Here is a 27,300-nt window from a genome sequence, read left to right on the forward strand (position 1 = left end):
TTCTTAAAGTTATTAATTACTGAATAATCGTCACCGCGGCCTGGGGAGGACCGATGGATCTATCCCCAGAGCGTGTTCAAAAACTTCGTCATTGTGAGTGAGCTTTTTTCTGCTTTGCTGAATTTTCACATTTCTGCTGTTGTATAGTACCCCATGCTGGAGCCAGAGAAGACAAAGGAAACGCGATTAAGTGTTGAGCTAATTATCAGGACACATCATTTCTGAGAGCACACAAAAAATATTAAAAATAAACCAAAGAAATAGAGCTTCTGTCCATCCCTGGGGACCTGGCAGCACAAGGACTCTGCAGGACTGGGGATTGGAAGTGAACTTCTGAAGGCAATGGTGGCTCATTGTTCCAGATACTTTCACTTTTAAATTTGTGATTGAACAAGGCTTGAGCTCTTCTCCCATTGGCTAAGCTGAGATGCGGGTTCATGGAAATAGCGGCGATCAAAACTCCTCTCCATGAATTACCAGATCAGTGCTGGGTTCCAAGACAGTTGACGCTACCATCCATAAAGATATTAGATTATCCTGAGAGCAGTTATTATGGGAGGGGGAAAAAAAAAAACTGCTCCAATATGAGCTGTGTAACAATTAGGCAATTCTGAAATTTCAACTGAGAGGAATTTAATTAAGGCTCTAATAGCTGATTAAACTTATTTTAGATCTGCTGGCAATTGCCACTGGTTACATAAGCAACTCGAGAAGAAAGATTTCAGTCTTTTACTTACGCCGTATTTAATCCCGCTGGTGGCCAGAGCTGTGATCCTTTCGGCGCTTCCCAAAATGTGGTCCTCGACCACCTAGAGCAGAATGACAGAGGATCCCGGTTGAAAAGTCAGATTCCCAGGCCTCATCCCAGACCTACTGATGGGGACATTCCAAAGATCTAGAAGTCTACGTTCCTGACCAGCCCCCAAGGAGAGGTTCTCATTCACACCGAAGTTTCACTCTCCTACCAGCTTGGATAACTGCATTTAAGACCAGACATTCAAAAGAAGCAGATGCTGTACCTCGTTATTAAAAGGCAGCTCTTGGTTTCATTCTGCCGGTGGCCACCGGAGGACGTGTGGCCTCGAAGACAAAGTAGGTTTGCCCCAGACTGCCCTTCAGCAGTATTTTTCTAGAGGCTTGTTTGCATACACCGTGCAGGAGAAAGCTGGTCTCAGCATGACCCCTGGTTTCAGCAGACGCTAGCTGTCTTGGACAAACCTCGTATCCGCTCTTGGTTTAAAACAACAGTCATGGGGCTCAACTAAGAACTGCTCCGGGTAGAGCACATTTCGCCTTCCTATCAGGCCACGGTCGTGACTCTGGCATCCTTGTTGTGATTTCCAGATCAATCAAGTTCAGGTCTGCTTTTGGTTTCAAGCAGCCACCCCAAGACCCGAAATTACTTGCCTGTAAAGCTGCCACCTGCTTGCTTTTGCATTAGATTTGCATGTAGAGGCAAGAAGGGATGCTAATCGATGATGCTGTTTACGCTAAATATGGACATTAAATCATTTTAAATTCCCTTCACGGCCATTTATCTCATGTCCTTTGGAAGACTTGATATTTCAGGTGGAGAGAAATTGGCCTCCTGTTTGTTTTGTTTTTCTCCTTAAATTCATCTTCCTGAAGAGTTAATTACTCATATTTTCTCCAGCTTGGGAGTAAATCATTGCTTATTATCTGGAGTGAAATGTACTCCGATGTTTCGCACACGCCAAGTGTTTGTTTTAAGGCCTGTTTGCCCCTTGGTTATGAAATGAGCTAAGCGGGGCCGGACAGCCAGAACACAGGCCGCATGAACTCTGCTCCCATTGTCGGTTTTAATAAATCTCCTCTCTGATTTTTAATTTAGCAATCCCTATTGTCTTGTCTCCAAGGAGAGGAGATGAGTAAACAGGCTCCTCTCTGCTTTTAACTTGGAATTCTGAGTGGAAAAGGGAGGGTGTGTGGCAGTCGAAACCAGCTTCCATTCCGCAAATATTTATTGAGCTGAGTGCTGGGTGAGCTGGTTCCGTGCTGCGGTTGCTGGGAGGTCACGTGGTTGTGGAAACCGGGCCGTCGGTCCCCATGCCTGTACAGTCCTACAGGCCGTCTCTAAGTTCTCTCGATGGTACCGCACGGAGATCTCAAGTTCATGTCGGCCTCACCAGCGCGGGCCGGTGTCCCGCTCACACAGTGAACGCACTTCCAACCCATCACTCTGCCTCCGAAATCTATTAGCTTCAAACCCTTTCTCTGCACCACGTCGGGAAGAAGGCTTCTGATACATCAGGCTGATTTTATCCCTCCCCTGATGAAAAGGACTCCGAAATCCCTGCACTTCGGTTGCCCTAAGGATAAAGATGGAACCCCTTAACAAGCCACACACCAGCTCTGCCGGTCCGGCTAAGAGTTAGAAGTCACGTGCTATGGGAAGCATCTTTTGGTCCCCTTCCAGAGCCAGAAGCTCTCTCTCGGGCAGCATCCTGTGCTCACTCCCCGCATGGCCATTATCTCTTTATTGCTACTGAGCTTTGACTTCTCTTCTCCAGCCGGAGCAGAAATGCTGAGGCTAGGGGCCAGCCCCACGCCGTTCATGCCTGCAGTCTCCACGTCTCCTGCCGTGCCTGCAACAGTGTAAAGCACCAGATGCACGGATTGAACCCTGAAGGAACAAGGGAGACAAGTCCGGGGCAGGAGAGAAGGTTCTAGAAGCACAGAGCACGCAGAAACGCATTCCGCCTGGAGAGTTGGGCTGCGTGGAGGAAGTGGCATTTGAGCTGGATCTGGAAAGCGGGGGTGGGATTTTAGTTTGTGGAGGTGACAAGTCAGAGGGGTTTCGGGTAGAAGGAGCAGTGCAGGTGAAGGCAGAGAAGTGGGTGTCGACCGCAGTGTATTTGGTGAGACCTGAGAAGTGTATGCAACTTTGTGGCTTAGTGTGGTGGGTGTGTAGAGGTGTGAGTGTGTGTGCAAGGTCTGTGTAGCTGTGTAGTTGTTCCTGTGTGTGTGTGTGTGTGTGTGTGTGTGTGTAGAGGTGTGGGTTGTTTTGAGGTTTACATATAAATGTTTAGGTATGATGATACATATCTGTACGTATATACATAGATGAGTATCTGGGAGTGTGTGTGTGTACGTGTTAGGTGTGTACATGTGTGAGAGTGTGCATGGGGCATCTGAGAGAGAGAGAGCAAGACTGACCGAAAGCAGAGAGCAGAGAATATGGTGAGATCCACTGGTTAGTGTAGGGCCGATCCCTGTTAAGGGGAGTCTGCACGATTCTGGAAAGATCTGAATAAGGGTTGATGTATGACTTGGGCGTTTTGATGCGTTCTAAGGGGTGCCTTGGGAGACCAGTTACGAGGCGATTTTAGTTGTCTCTGGTAAGCACGTCGTGTACAGATCAAATAAAATCAAGCACATCTCTTGGAAAAGCGAGCACTAACACCTGTTAACCTAATTTTTCCCAGCTGCTTGTGGCCTCTGTGAGGTTTCTCTGAATTGACCCAGACATGAAGGGGTGAATATTAACTTACGACAGTTTCTGGAGATGAAATTATCTCTGTTCTGAGAAAATAGTGGTTGGACATTTTGATAACTAATCGCTGCCCTTTCAAAAAACATTTTCCAGGAGCTGAAGAGCAGTTAGCTTTCTAAAGGCACTGTATTTAAATTTTATTAATAAAAATGGATTTAAAAAATCATTACAAAGTTAATTTCCTCTTTTTATAGTTCTTTTCACAAAATCGCTTTTCTCCATCAGAGGTTTTTTTTTTTTTTTTTTTTTTGTCCTCAAAACCTCCCTATTTTTGCTGGAAATCACTCAAAGGTTTATCACCAAAATTCAGTTTATTTTGAAGGTAAAGATTTCTTTTCCTCCTCCCACACAGCCCATTTGGGTGAGTTTGGGACTGTTTTTAATTATTAAAAAAATTCATGATAGACATAAAAATCATCTGCCTGCACCTAATTATTGTGGATGGAGTATTTATAAGAATTAAAAGCGTGCTGGGGTGCCTGGGTGACTCAGTGGGTTAAAGCCTCTGCCTTCAGCTCGGGTCATGATCCCAGGGTCCTGGGATCGAGCTCTGCATCGGGCTCTCTGCTCAAGCAGGGAGCCTGCTTCCCTTCCACACTCTCTGCCTACTTGTGATCTCTGTCTGTCAAATAAATTAAATAAAAAAATTAAAATTGTGCTAAGAATAGTGCCTAATACATACCAAGTGCCCACTGAAGGTCAACTTTTGTTGTTGTGAGAGCACAAGCAATGCCATTGAAATTTCCCACAACTACCCTGTGCTGATCATCCGGGTCAGAGTCCTGGGGGAAACTCCCATTGGCTCAGCCTAAGTCGCGTGCACACTCCTGAGCCAGTCACTGTGGCTCAGGGGCCAAATGCACGGATGTGCCACATAAGGGCCACGTGCCTGTTCTTGACCTTGGAGCCCGGGATCTCTCCAAAGGCCAACGAACATGCTGTCACCAAAAACACGGGACACTGACAATGGGCCCACACGCAGCAGAAGGCTGTCACGGAACCCTAAGGGGGAGAATGTGGAGAACGTGTGACTTGTGGCCAGAAGCACCGATGAGGGGGAAACGACTCAGGTTTATATCAAGAAATGCTTTTGTGACAAAAAGAACAAAGAAATGCTTTTATGGAATTAAAACATGAAGTGATATGAACTCCCCTCTCCTTATTTATTTTTTTAAGATGTATTTATTTGAGAGAGTGGGCAGGGAGGAGGGGCAGAAGGAGAGAAAGAGGGGCAGAGCCCGACGCGGGGCTCCATCTCGTGACCCCAAGATCATGACCTGACCTCAAGCCAAGAGTCCGCCGCACAACTGAGTGCCCCACCCGGGCGCCCCCATGTGAACTCCCCTTGCAACACTTTTTTTTTTCTTTTCTTTTCATTTCTTTCTTTCTTTTCTTTTTTTTTCCATGGATCTAAACCACAACAAAACAACAACGTACAGCACCTCCCCCAGTGCTGGGCCTGCCTCCGTGCATTTTTCCCTAGAGTAACTGATTTCGTCGTCTCAGCAGAACTACGAGTTCCACGACTGTCCTCATCCCCTTTTTCTGGTGATGCCCTCAAAGCAGAAAGACAGCAAAGCAATACAGCTGACCCTCGAACGGGGTTAGGGGTGAGGGGCTCGCTCCCCGCCCCCCATAAACAGCTGATGAACACATACCGTGTCTGCCCTTTGTATCACGTACTGAAGGAAGCCAGAGAAAAGAAAACATGATGAGGAGAATCACAAGGATAAGAAAACGCATTTATGGTACCGCGCTGTCTTGACCAAAGAACAGCCGTGTATAACAGGACCCGCGCAGCTCAGACCCCTGTGGTTCCAGGGTCCGCTGTCTGTCCAAGTGGCACAGCTGGGATCTGAAGCCAGGACGCCCAAGTTCACACTCTGGGCCACTCCCCTACTCTGTCTCTCTGAGACTACGTATGCTTTTTTTTAAAAAAATTTCCCTCTTTTGAATTTAGGAAAAAATCTAAATAACCATTGTCTTTTAGAGTAGTTTTAGAAGGGTGCCTGGGTGGCTCAGTTGTTAAGAGTCTGCCTTTGGCTTGGGTCATGATCCTGGGGTCCTGGGATTGAGTCCCACATCCGGCTCTCTGCTCAGCAGGGAGTCTGCTTCCCCCTCTCTCTCTCTCTGCTTCTGTTCCCTCTCTCCCTTGCTGACAAATAACATCAGTAAAAAGTTCTTTTTCAGATGTTATTTATTTATTTATTTTTTTTATTTGAGAGAGAGCATGAAAGGGGAGAAGGTCAGAGGAAGAAGCAGACTCCCTGCTGAGCAGGGAGCCTGGTGTAGGACTCAATCCCAGCACTCCGGGATCATGACCTGAGCCGAAGGCAGTTGCTTAACCAACTGAGCCACCCAGGTGCCCTAAAAAAAAATCTATTTTAAAAATAGAATAGTTTTAGATTTACAGATGGATTGCAAAGGCAATACAGCAAGTTCTCACACCCCTCCCCCGCTGATTAGCTTCTCCGAGTACTACGCCTGTCATTAATGTGGTGTTTATCCCATTCCGGGAGCTGATATTGATACGTGGTTGTTAACCGATGTCCGTGCTTTATTCACACCTCCCTGATTTTTATCTAGTGTCTTTTTCCTGTGCCATCCTATTTTCTCCTCTAGGACGCCCCACTACATTTAATCACAAGGTCTCCTCAGGCTCCTCTGGGCTGTGACAGTTTCCCGGCCTTTCCTTATATTCTGATGACTTTCCCCGTTTTGAGGAGTTTCAGTCAGCTCTTTTCTAGGATGCCCCTAAATTGGAATATTTCTGATATTTTTATTATGATCAGACGAGGTTATGTGTTTCGGGAGGAAGACCACACAGTGTCATCACATTGTATCAAGGGGACGTACTATCAAAATGACCTGTCCATACTGCCATTGACCGTAGTCATCTGGTTCCAGTGGTGTTTGTTGGATTTCTGCATTATCAAAGTTTTCTCTCTCTCTCTCTCTCTCTTTTTTTTTTTTTTGGCCCCAGCAAAAACTTCTAGTTGCATTTCCTCATTGATTTAAAAGCAAGTGCTGGGTTCAGATCCTGATTGTCCTACTGTCAAGCGATGGGGACTGAACAAGCTACTTAAACCTCATGCCTCAGTCCCCTCATCTCTGAAATAGGGTAATAGTAGTGTAATATCTTAGTTATAAGTCTGTTTTTAGAATTACACAAATAAATATTTAAAGCTTGCAGAGGAGTAGAAACAAAGACTTGTTTTTTCTTTATTTTAGAGAGAGAGAGAGAGAGCATGAGTGGGAGGGGCAGTGGGAGAGGGAGAGAGAAGCCCAAACACCCTGTGCGATGAGTGCAGAGACCAACGTGGGGCTCGATCTCACAACCCTGAGATCATGACCTGAGCCAAAATCAAGAGTCAGACACTCAAGCAAGTATACCACCCAGGCACCCCCAGAAAGACTTATTTTTGTCATCATCTGTAATCCTTACAAGAAGTCTGTAAGGTGGAGACTCTTACTTAACCTTTAAAATACAAAGAAACCAAATTTCATAGAGGAAGGTGGAGATTAAGCTATGCTCTGCATTTTCACTGACCAAGTTTATATTCTTCCTTTGACTTTTGCATTACGATCTGAGCGGGACACCTCATCTTTCTGAGCCTCAGTTTACCCCAAGCAATAAGGTTAGTCCTCATTCCCCACCTCCTGGAGTTGCTTGGAGAATCAAGTTGGGTAATGCATGATTAAAGTCTCATTACCGGAAACACATAGGAAAGCACCTGAGAAATGTCCACGATTGACTTTGGCATCATTGTTACCCCATTTGTTAGCTGAGTTACCCCAGCTAAGGCTTGGCCAAGTCAGGATTTGAACCCTCGCCCCTGTGTATAGAATGAGCAAGAGTCAGCGTTGTGGGAAGCTTAAGCTCTGAGCGCCACTGGCTTCCTTGCCGAAGAGAACTCCCAACCAGGAAGGCTCTGGCGACCTCATTCTTTCTTCTTGGTCTTCCAGCTTGGTTCTCAGAACCGTCCTGTCTTCTTCAGAGATGGGCATGTCATTTCCCTGGCCTCTGCTGGCACAAGGCCTCCTTCCTGAATTAAACATCAAATTGTGAGCTGTGCTGCCTTCATTGGCCCCTTGCTAATGACCCGTTTGTTACCCTGATCCCAGTAAGGAGCAAGCTGGGAAGGTAACTTTTCTTTCACTTTGTCTAGAATCTTGGATCTCAAAAGACCTTAGAGATCATCTGGTCTACCCGCACACCCCATCTCTGTTGCAGCTGAGGAGACTGACACCCAGGGAAGTCAAAGGTCAAGGGCATGTTGTGATGGGAACTCAGCCAGTGCTTCTGCTGCAGAGGCTTACCTTTTTCCCAAAGAGAGCTTAATAGATGTTGAATTAATGATAATAGTGCCTGAACTTGCTGTGGGCCAGGAACTGACCTTCAGAAAGATCATGGGACTTGCACACCGTCACCCGACCAAGGGCATTGGTGAGATTTGAACCTGTCTGACTCCGAAGCTCGAGATATTGATGATTCTGAAACGTTTTCCCTCTGTAAACCTGTGAGGGAGAGAAGAGAGGGGTCCCGTAGGGATGAGGCTGATCCTTGGAAAATGAACAAATCAGTACATGCCCATATCCAACACACGTGCTCAAGTGTACCTTCCTGTCCCAGTCACGTGGAGATCTAAGTTTAGCAAAGCCTCCTGGAACTCCCTTTTCCTTTGGAGTGCCAGAAATAGGGTCATGTGTGTAACAGAGACTGGAACACTTCCCTTGCTCTGATGCCGTGAAAACTTACTCCCAGGAGGACGTGTGGTGCAGCCTTGGAACGCACTAACTTCTCTTGGGCAGGCGGGGCCTGCTGCTCTAATGTTACAGACTCTGCCCCGTGGGGTGTGCCCCATTCTGGAGGGGACTGAGGGCCAGAAGAAGGTCTCTTTTAAAGAATAGCAGGACAGTCACCATCAGCTCAAAAATGGGAGCATGGAAGGAGAGATTGATGGCTACTGTCCTCAGAGGGTCCAGGGTTCTTCTGTCTTGGACGTGACCTTTAGAGAAAGGCACAGGGAGCATTCGTAGTCTGTGTCCATTTAGGGCCTAGGGACACTGAGGCAAGCAAGTAGAGATGGTGTGACATGTTTCTTCTCACTTCATGGTTTATTCCGCTGACGCTTGCCATCTTCTTGAGCGCTTCAGAGTGGCCGGAGCCCCTTTTAAATTGATTGGCCTAGGTATGGTGGTCTTGGCTCCATATGGAAAATAGGACGTAGTCACTCTCGATGGCTCTGCGCCGAGGGGGCTAAAGTCAAAGTGAAAGCAAAGCACGAGCGAGGGAGAGAATATGGGTTTTGCTACTTCAGTGTTGTGCTTGGGGCGCAAAATCCCACAGCTGAGGCCGATACGGACACATCGATCAGTCTGCTAGTATTTTCTGACTCACGGACGTTTTTAGAAATTCAGGTCTCGTGTTCCTTCATTCCATCAGTAACTGTCCATGAAGTCCTCCCTTGCGCCAGGCCCTGAGTTAGAAGCTGGGGAACCTCACGCCCAATCAGTGTCTGTAGGAAATCCCTCCTAGGCAGGGGAATCCTAATCTAATCAGAGAAACACATAGCTTGTTGAGATGTGATGTTATTACGCAAATAGAGATTAGATATTTAAATCGAATTAAGGATTTATGAATGAAATGTTGCCGTGTCTGGGAGTTCCTGCAGTGTGGTATAGGAGAAGTGGGTGGCAAATAAATGAAACAAGGTTGGCCATGAGTTAGTAATTACCGCGGCGAGATAATGGGAACATGGAGATTCATTACACTGTCCCACTTTTGTAAGAGTTTAAAATTTTCCATCGAGAAAGAGAAGCAAAGATGCACTGAGGGAGCACGGAGCTTCCCCCTTGGGGCAGGTTACATGTGGACATATATCCCTGGTCACTTCCATCCGGCCATTCCCTCCTGGCCAACAGACTGGATGAACTTCTAGGGTAAATCTCAGCTCCTTACGGGGACCTGCAAAGCTTTGTGTCATCTAACCCCTGCCTGCGTGAGGTTTTGTGCTCCCCGTCACTCCCCCAGCCCCCCAGTTACTCATCTTGGGGTTTCCGATCTCCACTCAAGTGCCACCCCCTCAGGGAAGCCCTCTGTGATTTCTCCCCAACCCCACCATCAGTTCTCTTAGACCCAGTTTTTTCTTTCTTCCTCCCAGTTGGTAGGATGTGTTTTTGTGTGATATTGGACTCACGTCTGTCTTCCCATTTAGTGTAAAAATTCCATGCAAGGGAAAGCTTAATCGCGTGTTCTCGAGTCTCCTCGGTGCCTAGTGCCGGGCTTGACGTCTAATGGCCATCCCATAAAAACTTAGAGAGTGATTGAATCTTTTTTTTTTTTTTGAAGATTTTATTTATTCATTTGACAGAGAGAGATCATGGGTGGGCAGAGAGGCAGGCAGAGGGAGAGGGAGAAGCAGGCTCCCCGCTGAGCAGAGAGCTTGATCCCAGGACTCTGGGATCATGACCTGAGCCAAAGGCAGCTGTTTAACCAGCTGAGCCATGCAGATGCTCCAAGGAGCGAGTGAATCTTTGTTCATTCTGTCTACAAACACTGGACTGACTCAGTTAGAATCCCTCGTGAAAGTGCACATAGGAGGGGAGAGTCTCTTTTCCCCGTGTGTATGGAGAATCCTGGACTGGGGATCTGGGGACTTGGGAAGCCTATTAGGGCAACCCCACAGACTCAGGGGAGTCCCTGGGAGCTTTGATGATGCCGGCAGCATTGACAAAGCAGCTGTTCAAGTTTTTCCACCCACCGCTTGCTTCCAGCCCTCCTTGGCTGACCCGCTGGGTGCTTACGTAGACATGGGAAGGGAGAGAATAACTTAGGGGAGACTTGGGATGTTAATACACTCTAGGAACTCAGACACCTTCGCTGCCGCTCTCCCCGGGAGTCATTCTTGGATGGGAACCTTTGCCTGACTTCATGGTGTAGGGTATAGTGATGTGACCAATGACATCGCCAAAGATTCTGCTGGCTAAATAGTCGTTGCCTTGATTTCTGTTTCTGGGGCTCTCCTGGGGCTATCTGTGCGAGGGAGGAAGGGTCTCAGGGTCTCGGAGCTCTGACATGGTTACCGCGAATCACTTACTAGAAGCAACTTTGGGTTCCCACAGCCCTGTGGTATGGCTCTGGTTCCACGGCTTCCCAGCTATGTCTGGACAGGTTCTATGTCTCTGTGCTTCCGTTCTCTGAACTGCAAAGTTGGAAGAAGAACGCTTACCCTGTGGGATTTGTGGGGATCAGAGTCATGGGTCATATCAGTACATTCCCCGACAACACAGGAGAGCTCAAAACTGACACTGTGAATAATTCCAGCATCGAAGAGCTATGGTGGACAGGTGCAGAGTTCCATATTGCTAGGGAAAGGAGGCATGCCCTTGCAGATTAGGTGGTATTTGAGCTAAGTCCTAAATGCAGACTACAACAATAATAAAATAATGGCAGCTACCATGCACGTGACATGCTAAGTTCTATGCTTGATGCTACATAGGCATTTTGGCTCATCGGAAACTTACTACAGTCCTTAAGGTCATATCCTGTAGCTATCAGCATTTTGCAGACAGAGAACATAAAACGCAAGAGGTTCAGTGACTTTCCCGAGGCCACCCAGCTAAATGGATGAAGCCGGAATGAGCCCTTAGTTCTGTGTGACTCCAAAAGCCATTCTCTTACCTGCTGAACTACCCAGCCCCTCTTGAAGAGTGTGGCTTTTCTGAGAGAAGTGGGAAGAAAAGGAATGAATGGAAGGAACATGTCCCAGAAGGAAAAGCATGGCCATCTCTTTTTTTCTAGTTGCATGTTTATTACCATTAGTCTAGTCTTTGTCCTGCAGCAGACTGATGGTTCCGAGAAGACAGGCGTCATTCAGTTTTATCCATCATCGCTCCCGGGCTGGTGGCAACAACACAGTTGGTTAAGAAATCCGTGTGGAGTGAATGAGGAATTTGACGGGTTCAGCATTCTCCCCGGCCTGTGTTACACATTACAGCAGTGGTAGACGAACCTATTTGTTGGACCAAATTCTCCTACAGGCCTTCCTGTCTTCCAAAGGAAGGGATCGGCCGTGCTGGACAGTTCTGTAATTGGCTACCTGCGATGTTTCCCTATAAGCAGCGAACGTTTTCCAGGATGGTCTAGGAGAGCCCCGTCTGGCTTTTCTCCTGCCACCCCGTCACCCCTTTGGGTGTCCGGCATGTCTGAATTCTCTTTACGGGCCTGAAATTCATTTCTGGCGACACTCACATTACAGGAGGGGAGGTGAGTGGGTCACGTCAACACAGACAAGCCGGGACTTGGCACTTAGCTTTTCGGACGAGGTGCTTCCTTGAGGTTGGTATTACCAATAAAGCACTGACCTGTGGTGTCAAGCAATTGCTCACGGGAGCAGGAGGAGGGAGGAAGCGCGGGGCCGGGAGCAGCTTTCTCCCGGAGCGGTGTACGAATAGTGCCAATACGCTGTCAAATAAAATTAAGGTTCAAAACATACAGCCTTCAATTTGATTTTGCTAACATGCCGACTGCTGCTCAGAGGGAAGAGATCGATTCTATTTTGACAGGTCTTGGTGCACGCTAAGCGTTCCAAGTCCCTGCTTCGGGCCAGATTAATAACAGTTCACCTTAATTTGCAACTTAAATAGAAGCATATCTGGGTTTGAAATGATGCTCCTGATTTCCTCTCCTGCCTCCAGTCAGTCCTCCTGACTTGTCTTCCACATCATCTTCCTCTCTTCAACCTCCTTCCCTTAGCATCTTTTAAAAATTTCTCCTTCTCTTGTCTCTGTCCTACACTTTGAAAGTATGGAGTCCATCCTACGTGGTGGGCACGGGGCGGGTCGCTGTTCCCAGACTGTCTTGCTTAATTTGCCACGTCATCCTTACGAAGTAGGTGGAGTTGTGCTGTTTACAGAGGAAAAAACAGACGTTCCCAGCGGTCCAGAGTTTGCCCGGTTTGTGTAGCTACTGAGTGGCACAGGTGGGGGTCCCAGCCTAGACTTCTCTGATTCTAAAAGTGCACTCTGCTCTTGCGACATCAGTGGCCCCAAAGTCTGGCAGGACATTAAGATCACCTGGGGAGCTCTCCCCCACATCATCGTGTGGGCACCATCGCCATATTAATTAGCGGGGGACAAGCCAGGGTGTGGGGGCTGCCCAGTCCTCTGCTCTCCCTCTATCCCTATCTTTTTAATTTTTTTTAAAGATTTTATTTATTTACTTGACAGAGAGGGACAGTGACAGAGGGAACACAAGCAGGGGGCGTGGGAGAGGGAGAAGCAAGCTTCCTGGTGAGCAGGGAGCCCAATGCGGGGCTCGATCCCAGGACCCTGGGATCATGACCTGAGCTGAAAGCAGAGGCTTAATGACTGAGCCACCCAGGTGCCCCATATCCCTATCTCTTTTAGCATGTACTCAGAAGCATATGTGGAGGTAAGTAACAGAAAAGCCCTCAAGATGGGTAGAGTTCATGCCTCGGACCTCGCTCAGGGAAGGAGTCGCCTTTCTAGAAGTCGATGTTGCAAAAAAAAAGCACAGGTGTGCCTTTGTCTCTCTGATGCAGGTGGGCAAGTGGGAGAACCAGACCCTGAGCCTGCGGCACGCCGTGTGGCCAAGGTACAAGTCCTTCTCAGACTGTGAGCCGGATGACAACCATCTGAGCATCGTCACCCTGGAGGAGGCCCCCTTTGTCATCGTGGAGGACATAGACCCGTTGACCGAGACGTGCGTGAGGAACACCGTGCCGTGCCGGAAGTTTGTCCGAATCAAGTGAGTCCGGGGGTGGCGTCTCTCGAATGCACCCGGTCCCTTTCAAGCCAGCCCTTGTCCTCGGCAGCGGCACCTGGAGTACCGTAATAAAATCTCATATAAAATAGGCTCTTCTGATACTAGATTATAATCTGTAATATTAGAATTTTTTTTTAAAAGAGGTAATAACTGGCATGATGACAGGTGGTTTACACTCATTTAATTCCAGCAGCAGCAGTAGGAGGGAAGTGGTTTTGGCCCCTTGAGATATTTGTACTGAGTTATGGGGAGATTCAGAAACACGCTCAGAGTCGTCGGATGTGCTGGGACTCAGATGCTCGTCCAGCTCCCCCCACCGCCATATTCTTAACTACTGCGCTCCATGAACTGTCCCCTTCAGTCTTTCCTTAAAAATTTATAGATATTTCTATTTTTCGGACTGCTCCCTCCTCCAGTAAGGCACATCTCCTCCATCTCATCTTTATTATATATCCCAGACACACACTCTTCCAACATTCTGGAAACTTATCTTGGGGGGGGGGGGTCATGGTACGCCTTCTGTATGACTCTCTGATGTGATTGGCATGGACCTGACCTTCTGGGTCTCCTAGCTTACCGACAGCAAGCCAGTGTCCCATCCGTGCCATTTCCTTTTTTTTTTTTTTTTTTTTTTTTTTAAATTAACGACCGAAGTAACAACTGCCAATTTTTGTGAGAGCTTCTGGTGGAGTTTGTCCCTAACCTCTCACCCTTCTGGGAAAGCATAAAGCTTCGTGACCAGGTCCAAGGCCCTGACTCTAGTCTTTCTAGAGCAAACAGAAAGGAAAGCACACCCTCGTGGGGATGTAAGCGAAGGGAAAAGGCCTACCATTGGAGTATTTTTGTCACTATTTTCCAAGCCCTTCCTTTCATCTGGATAATTCTCCCCGCCCCTTGCTATCCCTCCCCAAGTTGGCTTTGCTGACCCTTCTTCTGCAGAACCCTGGGTGTGTCTCTGTGCCTTAGTCTGTTCAGTCTACGGTGACAAGTCACCGTAGACCGTGTGGCTTAAAAAAGAGAGACACTTACCTCTCACGGTTCTGAGGGCCGGGAGCCCACCAGCCGGATGTCTAGAGTGCAGTCATCCATCTTCTCTTGGTATCAGCACGTGGTAGAGAGCAGACAGAAAGGAGGCAAGCTCTCCTGTCCCATTGTAAGGGCACGCGTCCCATTCCTGAGGGCTTTACCTCCCAAACGCCCGACCTCCTAATGCCATCACCTTGGGGTTTAGGGTTTGTTGTTGTTGTTTTGATTTTTGTTTTTTAAAGATTTTATTTATTTATTTGACAGAGAGAGATCACAAGTAGAGGGAGAGGCAGGCAGAGAGAGAGGGAGAGAGGAGGAAGCAGGCTCCCTGGTGAGCAGAGAGCCCGATGCGGGACTCGATCCCAAGACCCTGAGATCATGACCTGAGCCAAAGGCAGAGGCTTAACCCACTGAGCCACCCAGGTGCCCCGGGGTTTAGGGTTTTAACACACAACTTTGAAGGAACTTAAAATGTTCAGCACCCACTACTAGATTTCTCTGTCGCCTGTTTCTATGGCTTACAGTTTGTCTTTGCCCCTGGAGTGGGAGCTGCCTAAATATTGGAAACGTGGCTTACTAGTCTTTGTATGCCGGTGATGATCCCGGAACAGGACCCCCCAGTGTTGATAATGTGTAAACGTATGAGTGAATGGGGACCAGCCCTCCCGCATCCCAGATTCCAACGGAAGTCGTTATGCAAGATTCAGATCCCTGGAGCCCACTGCTTGAGATAAAGATCATTTTTAAAAATATGATGCCAAAATGGATTATGAAGGTACATTGTAGATTGGAGAAAACTCACCCCCCCTTTTTTTTAATCAATGAGGAACCTCATTAGAGTTGAAATTTTGAATAGATTAGTCATTGAATAAATACACATGAAGTACAGTTCATGTGTGAGGCTCAGTGCAGGGCACGGAGGCTACATCAGCAAACAGAGAAGACAAGAGACGGGGGTCTTACCATATAGAGCGCACACAGTTAAAAAACAGCTCAGCCGCTAAAAGATCAAGACAGCTCCATGTTACGATAAACCTTGTAAAGGGTAAGAATAAGGTGGTGTAAGGCAAGAGTCACTTGAGGTGCATGGGGCTCCCTCAGCTCATACAGGTGAGATGTGAGACAATACAAAAAAGGACAATGAACCTGTGAAGAACAGGGGGAGAGGCTTCTGGGTGGAGGGAACAGCAGGTGCAAAGGACCTGAGGTAGGAAAGAGATGGACAGATCTGGGAAACAGAAGGAAGCCCAGGGAGGTGCTAGAGACTGATGCGCTGGGTGGGAGACAGAAGGGGTAAATGCGGGAAAGTTGTCCAACCAGAGTTAGATTTGGGTGGGTGGTCCTTGAGCACAGCTTGGTCAGATGAAGAAAGCAGGGCTGTTGGCACACAACGAGGATCCTTACCTCAGTCAGGGCACCTCCTTTATGACAATGGTGCCTTTCTTGTTTCGATGGGGCCATCAAGTAGAGCCTACAGTCAATCATGGGAGCTTTAAATCTTTAACATCAGAAGCCTTGGAGCTGACAACAGTAGGTCAACGAGTCCTGAGCCACATTTGCATGGAGAAAATAACCAACCCACCGCTCCCCCCCCCAATAAATTACTCTCTTTAAAAGAATTAAGATTTTTAGTAGAGACTATACACAGATCAACAGGTTCAAATTCACATTTTTTAGTTCCTGTGGGAGGTGGTGGTTTGTAGCTTCCTTCTCCCACTCGGCAACGGGACAAGGTTACTGAACGTCTAGGTGACAGTCTTGGAAAGCCATAGGCAGTCGCTGGGACCTATTCATTTCCACACTCCCACAGATCAGATCGATTGCATTTCCTAAAGGTGATACCGTTGAGGCAGGCTGATTGGTTCTAAGAAGGATTCTGGGAGGTAACATGGCTCTATTTTTCTTGGTGACTTTCTCCCAGGGAAAACGTTTTGTCTCTCACTAATGGTGAGTGGTGGGGTCTTTAAGATACACATCAGTCTTCTAAAAACATATGTAACAGGAAATGAGCTGGGGAATCAAGCATTCCTTTTCATCTGTTAGTTGGGTCTTAAGGCATGAAGAGAAAATTGAGAAAAAATGATCTGACTTGTTACATCGGGGATAAATGGCCACCCTGTCGATTAATTCCCCCAAACTGTCAGATGGTCGGTGAGAAGAGAGGAAATGTATTTTTAAGCACTTACGTGAGAAGTGCTGTAGCTACTTTATTTTATTTAATCTCCCCAACTCTCTTGCAAGGTAAGCACCAGCCTTCTTAATTTGCAAGGGAGCACGCTGAGGGTCGTTAGTGAAGAAACTGGTCTGTGTCTTCTGATGGTGAGGCACAGACCTGGGATCTCTCAGTGGCTCTGTCCGACCTCCACGGCCGTGATCTCATCCACTAGCCACGCTGGGGAACTGGATTTCTTATTAGATCCCTTTCTCCACATGGACTTTTATGGGTCACTTTTCTTTTGGGTGATGGTGGGGAGTGGGAAAAGATTGCATTGGGTGCCATTTCTCAGATGTCTTTGTGGTCAAATCACACCCCCCTGTGCCCATACACCAGGGCTGTGATTAGAACTCATAAATGTTTCCAATTAGAAGCTGGTCTGTGTTTCTGTAATCCTCGGGAGAAATTCATCTGTTGCTTCTGCTGCATGTCTTTTCATCCCATGGTCCCAGGGTATAATTCCATGTCTTGCACACGGTAGGTAATGTGGGAATGTATTAATGACTGCTGCATCTAGACGTAGACCTGAATCTAGATGTACACCTACTATTAGGAGACTAGGGGAGGTACTTACTTCATTAGCTGGCTGAGGTTCTCAGTGAGGCCGAAGATTACCCTTGTGCACCTGTGACCCCGAATCTTAAGCTTAGGGTGTTCGTAACTCCTATCCAGGCTCTCCCAGGAATCCAGACCAGGAGAAGGAAGACCCTTTGACGGAAGAAGGTAGGGAGCAGAGGACAAAGAAGACAGAGATAGGAAGAGGTTGAGAGGAGGCATTGATGTGTGGCCCATGGTGGCCAGGAAAAAAAAATAAAGAATTGGTTTTTCCATATTTTTCAATGAGCCCCAGATAGATACTGAGAAGGAAATTGTATTTGGACATGCCATTGATTTAATGCACTTAGGACACATTTCTGTCATGTTCATGGCATTTTGCAATCCCCTACCATTACTCGAAGTCACACTGTCAAATCTCTCCGTGTCCCTGGGCTGAGACAGACGTCAGTGGTGCTTGGTGTGTGTGTGTGTGTGTGTGTGTGTCTAATTATATGTGTAGTATATACTCACTGCAGTTAATTTGTGGGGGGAAGAAAACCTAAAACCACGAAAAAGAGAAGAAGTTATTTTTCACCATTCAAAAATAGCTACGCTTCCTATTTCATTGTTTTTCTGTCCAGATATTTCATAAGCTCATCTGTTTTTATCTAGCTGGGACTGTTCTGTATGGAACACTGTGTAACCTACTTTTTTCCCTGTGATATGGAAATGGAAGTATTTTCCTATTATGATGTTGCATCTCCATAAGCATCACTTAGTGCTTACGTAACAGTTGGGTGTGTGGATGGCCCCGTCGTGGGATACCCAGAGATACTCGTGACTCAGGGAGCTGAGCTCGTGTGGACCAGCTGGGCCACCGCCTGGAGAGGTCTTGATCTTCCGACAGGAGTTGTCCAAGTAGCAGCTGTTAGTTGGGAAGACGCTCGCTCTTTCCTTTTTGAAGGCACTTTATAGTGCCTTTAAAGAATTATATTTTTGTATAGTCCTTTGATTTGTATAGTGCTTTGAATATGACTTGGCCAGGTGAATAAAGCAAGAGCAAGGTGGCTGGCACAAAGCCACCTTTGTCACCTTGGTAGCTGATGACAGCTTTTAAGATGCCAGTACCCTCTGTATTCTAATAGGGCTTTTTCCTGATCAAGGACATTACTGTTTCAAAGTGTCAGCTTTTCTACTTCTGTGATGTAGGGAGGGAGAGAAAGTGTTAGGAAGGAGCGCTCCTTTGACAGATAACTCCATCAAGATACATTAAGTTCATGGACTCAGGCACGAGGTGGACCCCCATCTTCTGGTTCTCAGTCACGGTTTCCTCCGGAAGGAAAGTGCGTCTCCTAAGGAAGACCCCTTTATTTGTTCTCTTTGGTTGCAAACCTCCATCCGCAGTGATCGCATAAAGCAAAACCTTCCTTCAGCTGAGAATTTTGCGTCATCTGTCTCTCTCTTTCATTTTCTGATAAGCTTTTATAGTTCAGCTCAGATCAGGTGCCAGAACTTTCTAAAGGGGCTGTCGGTGTCATGAACATTAAGATAAGAGGTGGTGTAATGGAGAAACTGTTACTGTTAACTAAGAGAAATGCCATGAAGTTTATTTCAGCAATTATCCTGAAGCATTGTTCGTGGCGCAAATAATAATCACTCAATAAAAGTTAGCCGTTGTCGTGGTTACTGTCCATGAGAACACTTGGTCCTTTTGTCGACATAAACTACCGCCTGTCCTTGAAAAAGCCCTTCCCTCCTGTTGAGCCTCCGATTCCTGCGTGGAAAACACTGGAAACCTCTTAGGTCGTGATGGTGAGCAGATCTCCCCGTGCTCATATTCTACGGTCTCAGGGGTGTTTTTTTTTTTTTTTTCCTCCTACAGCAATTCAACCAATGAGGGCATGAATGTTAAAAAATGCTGCAAGGGTTTCTGCATCGATATCCTGAAGAAGCTTTCCCGCACTGTGAAGTTCACCTATGACCTTTACCTGGTGACTAATGGGAAGCATGGCAAAAAGGTCAACAATGTGTGGAACGGGATGATTGGGGAAGTAAGTGGCCTTCCTCCCGTGGGCTCTAATCTGGACTGCGCGCCTGCGGTGCTGGGGGGTGGTGGGAAGGGCAGGTAAAGGGTCTGTGCTACTTTGCCTTGCGTGCAGGTCGTCTACCAACGGGCGGTCATGGCGGTTGGCTCACTCACCATCAACGAGGAGCGCTCGGAAGTGGTGGACTTCTCCGTGCCCTTTGTGGAGACGGGGATCAGTGTCATGGTTTCAAGAAGCAACGGCACTGTCTCACCTTCTGCTTTTCTAGGTAGGTGGACACCAAGGTCACTGCTGTTTTCCTAACAGGGAACTAGAGGCATTTGTCTCGTTTGCCAGAAGGATGGAACCAGGCAGGACCTTGGTCAGTTCCTTGCAATGACATCACCGCATTCCAGAGCCTGTCCTATTTGAATGATCTCAATTCTGTACCCCCACACCCCCTGCCAACCCCATTAATGTCTTTCGTTTATCTCGGATTCGGAATGATCCTGAAACACACAATCGCATATTCACGTATTGGTCCCGATTGTACAGAATGGAGATTAGCACATACACGTCTCAGAGCCTGGAAAACATTTTAAAAAATAAGCCTGCCTGTCCACAGTTAATTTAAATCAGCCCATAAGCCTTTATTCTGCGTCCTCATTCCCATGGTCCATCCCTCACTGGCATGACAGCCGTTTATTTACTGGATTTCAGGGTAAAATGACGATGACCGCACCGTAATTTATACTGGCACTCAGATAAACAAAATGCAAGTACTCTGGAGAGCATACACTGATGGAAAATTAATGGAATCATATTTTAAATGTGACTATCCTTCCAGCAGACTGGTTTGTAAGGGAGAAAAATTTCTTGCTCTCCTTTTAACTATTTTCATAAATACATGTTTTGACATAAAACTCTTTTTTTTTTTTTTTTTTTTTTAAAGCGAGGTAGAGCTCTACTTTTTATCATCCTGTTTCCTTTAGCACTGTATACATAGTCGCCTGGCCAGAGAGGGAGAAACCGCGTGGGACAAAGCCATGCGTGATTTGTTTTTTCTTTAAAGGAAAGTCTGATGTGGCGTATCAGGTTCTCATCAACAGCTTTTGAGAGCAGCTGCCTTGAAGATGGTGGGATTCCCGTTCCCTTCTCCTTGGCACCCCCGTATCCGTGGGTTTGTCCCAGATTTGGGAAGGCTGAGGCCAACCCCTAAAGCAAACTGCACAAGAGAGGAGAAGCAGATCAGAGTCCACTAGATTTCTTACACGTTTCCGGATACGCGCACAGCTGCTGGAGAGCTCGCATGCGCAGCCCAGAGCCAGTCTGTGGCCAGCGGCTCCCGGCCGGTGGTCTTGTTTCCCCACATCTTCACTGGTCCGTCGTGGGGCCGTCCAGGGAAGCTGTCCCTGCTTCCTTCTCTTGAGCGGAATGCTGACCGCAAGGATTTTGGATTGTGCCTCACTCGCGGAGATGCCCGGATTTGCTGTTTGCATTTTTTTGATAGTGCACTGAAGCTGTTGAAATCCTTACCCCTGCCGGGATTTCACGTTGCACCCCTGCTTCTGTTCTCGACAGATACACGTCTTTGTCTGATATGGATAATGACCCGTAGCTCAAGTAGGGAGCCTCAGGACACCAGGAAAAATGCTGCCTTGACCGACAGGAACAACGCAGGCGGAGTCTTAGCAGTGATTGGGTGGTGTGAGTGAGCCTGTCCTAATCACAGTTTCCCACTCCCTAGGACGCCCTTTAACAGGGCTCTTTGGCCCTGGAGGTTAAGAAGAGGTTGGAAGAAGTGAGTTCATGGAAAGAATGGGAAAAGATCTGTTTTCTTTTCTTTTTCTTCTTTTTTCCTCTCTTCTCTTTTCTTTTGTTTTTAAGAGAGAGGGAGTGCATGGGAGCAGGAGGAGGGGCAGAGGGAGAGAGACATCCCCACACTCAGCGACCAGGCCAGCCAGGAGCCCCACGAGATCTGCTTCTTTTCCTTTCTTTCTTTCTTTCTTTCTTTTTTCTTTTTTTTTTTTTTTAAGATTTTATTTATTTGACAGAAAGAAGCACAGCCAGAGAGGAAACACAAGCAGAGGGAATGGGAGAAGGAGAAGCAGTCTTCCTGCAGAGCAGGACTTGATCCCAGGACCCTGGGATCATGACCTGAGCCGCAGGCAGATGCTTAACAGCTGAGCCACCCAGGCACCCCTAGAGATTTGTTTCTTTTCACAATTTGTCGCCATATCTCCATAGTGAGCTAGAGAGAATTTTTTTTCCCAATTCAATCAGGGGTGGGGGAATTACCATCAGCTGGCTTGGCTCATTAAAAAATGGGTCGCTGATATCGAATTTGGCCTCAACCCAGTTTCCCCTGGATTTTTATCTTACCTGCCTTGGTAGGACATTTCCATAAAAAAGCCAGGTAGTTTTGCTAAGTGAAGCCCCCTTTCCACCCTTACTCTTCCTACCCTATCTTTAAAAATAAAATAAAGATACATTGTAGCCAGAGGAAACTATTTCCAAAGCTGTTTTAACGTCAGTAGCCTTCATATTTTTTCGACTCACTAAATTGCATCCCTATTGGATTGTGTACCCTCTTATTTACGGTCATTATCGGCAGGTTTTGTAAGTCATAATGAATCATGCTAAGCTACATTTTTCCATTCACTGGCTCAGTCATCTGGAAGAGCCCAAACATTCAAAATCTGATTGCATTACTCTTCAGTATTTCCTGTCTTCTCTCCACAAACTCCATTAGCTCCCGCTGGAAACACTAGCAGGTAATGCCTCTTGAGTTTTTGTGTAAAAATGTAACCGGTGGCTCTTCAAGGACAGAGGTGGCGTCTCTTGTGATATTTCCATTCAGTTACTTCCGAAGACTTGCCAAGCAGATGGGGTCACTCGATCCAAAGAAATGCTGACCCAGAGTCTCCTAGATTGAAGTCCCTTCGTGAATGTGAATGTGTCTGCTTTAAACCAGTAGAGGACATAATCCAGAGCCACCCAAAATATTTCTGGGTCCCTCCTTAGACACTTCTAATGGTGGTGTTTCACCATTACTCTGACGCTTTTCTACACATGATGGTGTGTGTGTGTGAGAACAGCAGTCCTTCAGGGCACTCCTAGGTACCCAACTTACTAACACCAGAACACTGTCTCAGAAGCCTTTTATCCCCATGCCATGATCACAAGTCAAGTGACAGATGTTGCTTCCAAGTGGGAAGACATCTGGGATCAGTTGCTTGGTCCGGCTTCCTTCTAAGCCCACTGCACACTTATAGGTACTGATGTGCGAAGGAAGAATTCAGAAAGGATGCCCTCTTGTATTTTTGACATGTTATCCCAACCTGCAGAGAAAAGTTATCATATTACTAAACACGCAGGTTTTAAACCAGGATGCCTTTTTCAGGAAGAGCACCCCCCCGCCACTCCCACCCCCGCCCCCGCTCCAGGTTCGGGCTTTAACCATGGAATCAAACAACTGTTCCATTTCACATACTGTGTGTGTAGTGCGCAACACACACCACCACCCGCCACCCAGCACTTTCCATGTCCGTGCTCGCTGACTCCTCACGGAGATCTCCTGTAGTAAAGACACACTGTCCCATGAACATACCCAACTCAGAAAATGACTTCACCATTTCTTTCTATCTTGAATGTTCAGTATTTTTAATCCCCTAATTACCCACTTTGTTCTGTGTGGATACACCTCACTACCAAACTGCAATGATTTCAAGGACATGGTATTGCTACCACCCAAAGTAATTTCAGCAAAAAGATACATTGTTGCAATCTCGTTGATTTCTTCAAACTCATCTTGTCCTATTCAGACCGAATGGGCTGTGTTGTTACCTGTTCCTTTTTAACATATCCGCACTGTCAAAACTGCATTGCAAAGCATTCCTTCTGGTTTCTAAATTATCCAGTGTAGTTAAAGCTTTGGACATATTAGTTTCTTGCTATGTAGTAAGCTCATTAAGTTGGAATTTATGATGACCTCTAGCTGTGTTAGGGAGTCACAGACTTTAATGATAAGGTGGCTTGCGACCAGCCTACTTCCTTACGATTATTACTAGCTCCATCAGAAAAACAATTTAAAAATAATAAAATGTCTGCTCTTCAAGAAGTGTTATTGGCCTTCTTATATTTTACCCTCAGAAAATGTTTGCTTATGAGGCAAAGAATTATACATTTATTGGTATCCAAGGGCAGTTTCTTCCCAATGATGCATTCAGGTGGAGATATATTCAATTCTCCAAATTTTAGCCTTTGTTCATTTTCTAGCAAATTTGTGTCACATACGGATACAATGGCTCCATTCGGCTCTCTCAATCAGACTGAATATAAACGCTCTTAACTTTCTTGAGTGTTCTCAGATATAGAACCTTGTGACTTGGCCTGCCCTTCTGAGACATCCCTATGAAAATGAGCATGATCTAAACTCCTTTTGGTGGGGAAATAACCATCTGTCCATCTCCTACTTCATTGCCTCTACTCTCAGCGATGTTTTTCATTGAATTACCATGTGAATGTAATATCCTCAAATGACTTTTCAAATGCATTTAAGCCCATTACCAGCATCAACGAGATTTTAAACTTGTAGAAATCTCATCTGTCTGGAGCAGAGGGTGAGGTGGGAAGCATGGGAGTGGTGGGGGCAGACGGTGACCTTCCAATATTGCTGTCAACTCCGTGATTTTATGGTCCTTTTCGAACAGGTTGTAATGTTCCCTTTCCTTCTGGAATTCCCTGCCCACCGTCCCGCTGGCATTTAAGGATAGAAATGAAAACAAGAATAAAGCCCGTGCTGATGTACAGAAGCCTTAGGCTTGACTGTTTGGGTCTAGTCTTGCTTCCCCTCGAGCGTTGGTCCCCCTGCACGTTACTATGATCACAGGACGCGATGGTCTCATTTTTTGCATTCTTTCTCCCATTTGTTTCTCCACTCCTTGACCCAATTTGGAAAATGTCATGTGCTCTTGTCTATTTTTATCCTATTATATGCAGCCTTATAAAATACCTCAGATCTATTGTAGAATGAAGGACAGTGTCAACGTATGAATCCACACTGACTAGCTTCTTTTGAATGGTCGGAGTCACGTGAGGGCGGGTTTCTCAGTGAGCCTGCCAGTGGACCTCTGGTCTTCTTGCTGGTTCCTGCATGACCATGTGCCACTGACCATGCCCCGCCCCTCTGGCCTGTTCCCCTGCAGAACCGTTCAGCGCCTCCGTCTGGGTCATGATGTTCGTGATGCTGCTCATCGTGTCCGCCATCGCTGTTTTTGTCTTCGAGTACTTCAGTCCTGTTGGATACAACAGAAACTTAGCCAAAGGGAAAGGTGAGACACCCCCCTCGTCAATATGACCCAAGGTTAACGCTCTTTCATTGACTCTCTACAAAGGTTTTCCATTCAGAATGCCTCACCCTATACTGTCTCGCTAGTCTGCGATAGGCATGGAGCTGGGCGACCAGTCCTACCTCCTTCCCGCCCCTTGGTGGGATGTTTGCCTCAACCGAAAAGGGATAAAGCCAAATGAAGCGTTTTCATCATTTTATCATGTGACGTCTGTAGCTGTTAGGTGGAAACTACTGACAATTTGTTGAGAGAGCAGATTTAAAAAGAAGTTTTTCTGGCAATTAACTTTTGAAATTTGTGTCAAAAGAAACGTTAAGATTGCAGTGAATCTCGCCTTCCGTCTACGCAAAGAAAATGACTTTTATAGAACCTAGTATCAGAACATGCTGCGGATTACTGAATCACACTTGCATTCATTTGACAATAAAGATAATTGTAAGGGGGGGGTATTTTCCCTCCAAAGAATTGCATTTTCCTCTTGACGGTGCCTGACGTTAGTGCATTATACTCAATAAAGCTGCAATCAGTAGATAGAAAATTGCACCTGGCCAACATACATCCCTAATAAAATTAAGTAGTTCGTAAAGTCATTGCCTATAACTTGTGAAGAGGGTCCTATGCGAACCAGTATTCATGTGACAGACATAAGCACATTCCATCAGTTAGAGTGACTCTTTGTCCATGCATAACAGGTTCTAGGTGGATGGCTTCAAAAGGCTGCTGTTAGGACCAAATCTTTTTCATTAAACATGACTTAACTTGTTGGAAGACAGCAGGTCTTTGACGTAGATCCATCCAAAATCAGGGGCACTTGAATTTGCCGCATACTCTTTTCACTGGGAAGATTTCGTACTGGAAGCAGCCAACAGGTCATGGGAATCTGTTAGGAACTTAGTTCCTAAGTTCCTGGTTCCTGTTAAGAACTTATTGAGGTCCCCCCACTTCTTCACCCTTGAAGAATGGTGACTACTGTCTGTAAACCATCTCCCATCCACCAAACACGGTGAAAATGCCGTGAATAATCGTGTTATGTTTAAATGGGATACTTGTCAGCCTCCACTAAGAGGCCAGTGTCATTAACCTATACGGAGCTTCCAGCAGTGGGACCTGAGAAGGTTTTCAGTGAGTGGTAATATTTATGTTCGTGGGATCAGCGTTTGTGCTGTTTGTGAGTTTATGCATTTCTTTGATGAGTATTTACTGAGTGGGTACTATGTGCCAGGCACTGTGCTAGGAGAGGGGAATAACATGTTAAATCGGGGAGAGATTTCCTGACCCCCAGAGAGCCGAGAATTTAGTCGCAAAGGCCACACATGAACACATGCATTAGTAATCACAGGTGGTAATACATTTCAAGGAGAAGCGGGACAGAAACCAAAATGAAATGACATGGGGGGGGTCCCTCCTTTAGATAAGATGGCCAAGCAGGGAAGAACTTTCAGAAGACAGGACATTTAAGCCAAGAGCAGAAGAATGAGAAGTCATGTGGGGGGGGGGGGGAAATGGAGGGAAAAGCATTTGATGCAGAGGGACCAGCCAATGCAAAGTCCTCGTCGGGGAATCGAGCTCGATGAAACAGTAGGCAGTGAGGGAGGTGGACAGGATACAAGATGAAAGGAAGAGATGGGATGAAACATGACCAGTGTGGGGAAGGTCACTGGGGCTACTCTGTCGAGACAAGGGGAGGGGCAGGCAGCAGTGGACAGAGGGAGCCCAGTGAGGAACATGTTTGTTTTCTGAGAGCAAGGATTATGGTGGTTTGGACTTGGCTGGAGATGAGCAGGTAAATCAGGGCTATATCTTGAAAGATCAGACATGATCCCAAGGCCAGTCACTTGTCGTGATTCCTCCTTTGGCTGCAGCCCAGAGTTCCAAGACCATGGTAAAGCGAGGAGCCCAGCCCACCCCCTCCCTAGCCCCAAGGCGTCTCGTTCCCTGCTCATCTGCTTGTGGCAGCTCTCCAGAAAGACCAGTGACTTGTTTCTTTGTGCAGTATGGTTTTCTGTTACATTTCACTGCACTTTATGGGGAAGATTTTATGCACGGCTCAGTCATGGTATTCATGAATCAGGAATTCCCAAAAGTCTTGGACAGAACCCCTACAAGGACCTGTTTCTGATTCCCATACAGCCGTCACTCCTGGCCAGCATGCATCCCTAATAAAATTAAGTAGCTCATGAAGTTAACTGGATGGGCTCTAATTATTATTTTTTTTTCCTAAGAGTTCTTGGCATCTTGGGAATAAGCCCAGAAGATTTATTATGTAACTAGGCAAAGAGAGATGGAAGAGTATGAGATGGAGCATACCAGAATTAATTGACTTCCCTTTAATGTGCCGAATGGGGGATGTTATAAATATTGGTGTAGCCAGAGTTTGGCCTCCAATGTGCAGAAAGCTTGCCTCTCCCAGGCTCCTTGCCCGGAACGTCATACCTTCGATCCGTGATTCACTTCTGCTGCTCTGCTGATGTTGCCAACTAAAGTCTGAGTAGATCATTTTTTCAGATCTTCATTTACTTAAATGACATAAAAATTAACCTTCTGTTAAAGGAAGACCTTTTGCCTATGAAATGAGGGCAAACATTGGTTGTTTCCCCCCTTGTGCAAAAGAGTTGTGAAAGCCCTATGGCGTGCATTTCCCAGAGTGCGTAGCCCACCCTCCCCCACCAACACATTGGGCCACGTTGCCCTGCCTCTTTAGTTCAGCTGAATACAAGGCCCATTTCAGAATCTTCAAAGGGACCTGTAGGTGTTTCAGGGCTACACCGAGGGAGAGAAAGTGCTGGGATATCAAAGCTCATGGTCCATGACCTGCAGCCACATGTCTTCCATCTGGGTATTGC

General features: G+C 46.6%; 1 protein-coding gene across 3 annotated transcripts in view; it reads left to right on the top strand.

Moving 5' to 3' along the window:
• The window catches only part of GRIN2A (glutamate ionotropic receptor NMDA type subunit 2A), a 600,982-nt gene that overhangs the window by 505,472 nt on the left and 68,210 nt on the right, over nt 1–27,300 (top strand). For all 3 annotated transcript variants that reach the window (XM_013055156.2, XM_004750396.3, XM_004750397.3), the window contains exons 6-9: nt 13,081–13,286; nt 18,965–19,133; nt 19,242–19,395; nt 24,314–24,439. In XM_013055156.2, coding sequence (XP_012910610.1) covers nt 13,081–13,286; nt 18,965–19,133; nt 19,242–19,395; nt 24,314–24,439 — 655 coding nt within the window. The remainder of the gene's footprint in view (nt 1–13,080; nt 13,287–18,964; nt 19,134–19,241; nt 19,396–24,313; nt 24,440–27,300) is intronic.

The sequence above is a fragment of the Mustela putorius genome, unplaced genomic scaffold (genome assembly GCF_011764305.1).
Source record: "Mustela putorius furo isolate JIRA1106 unplaced genomic scaffold, ASM1176430v1.1 tig00004007_pilon_pilon_pilon, whole genome shotgun sequence".
NCBI lineage: Eukaryota > Metazoa > Chordata > Mammalia > Carnivora > Mustelidae > Mustela > Mustela putorius.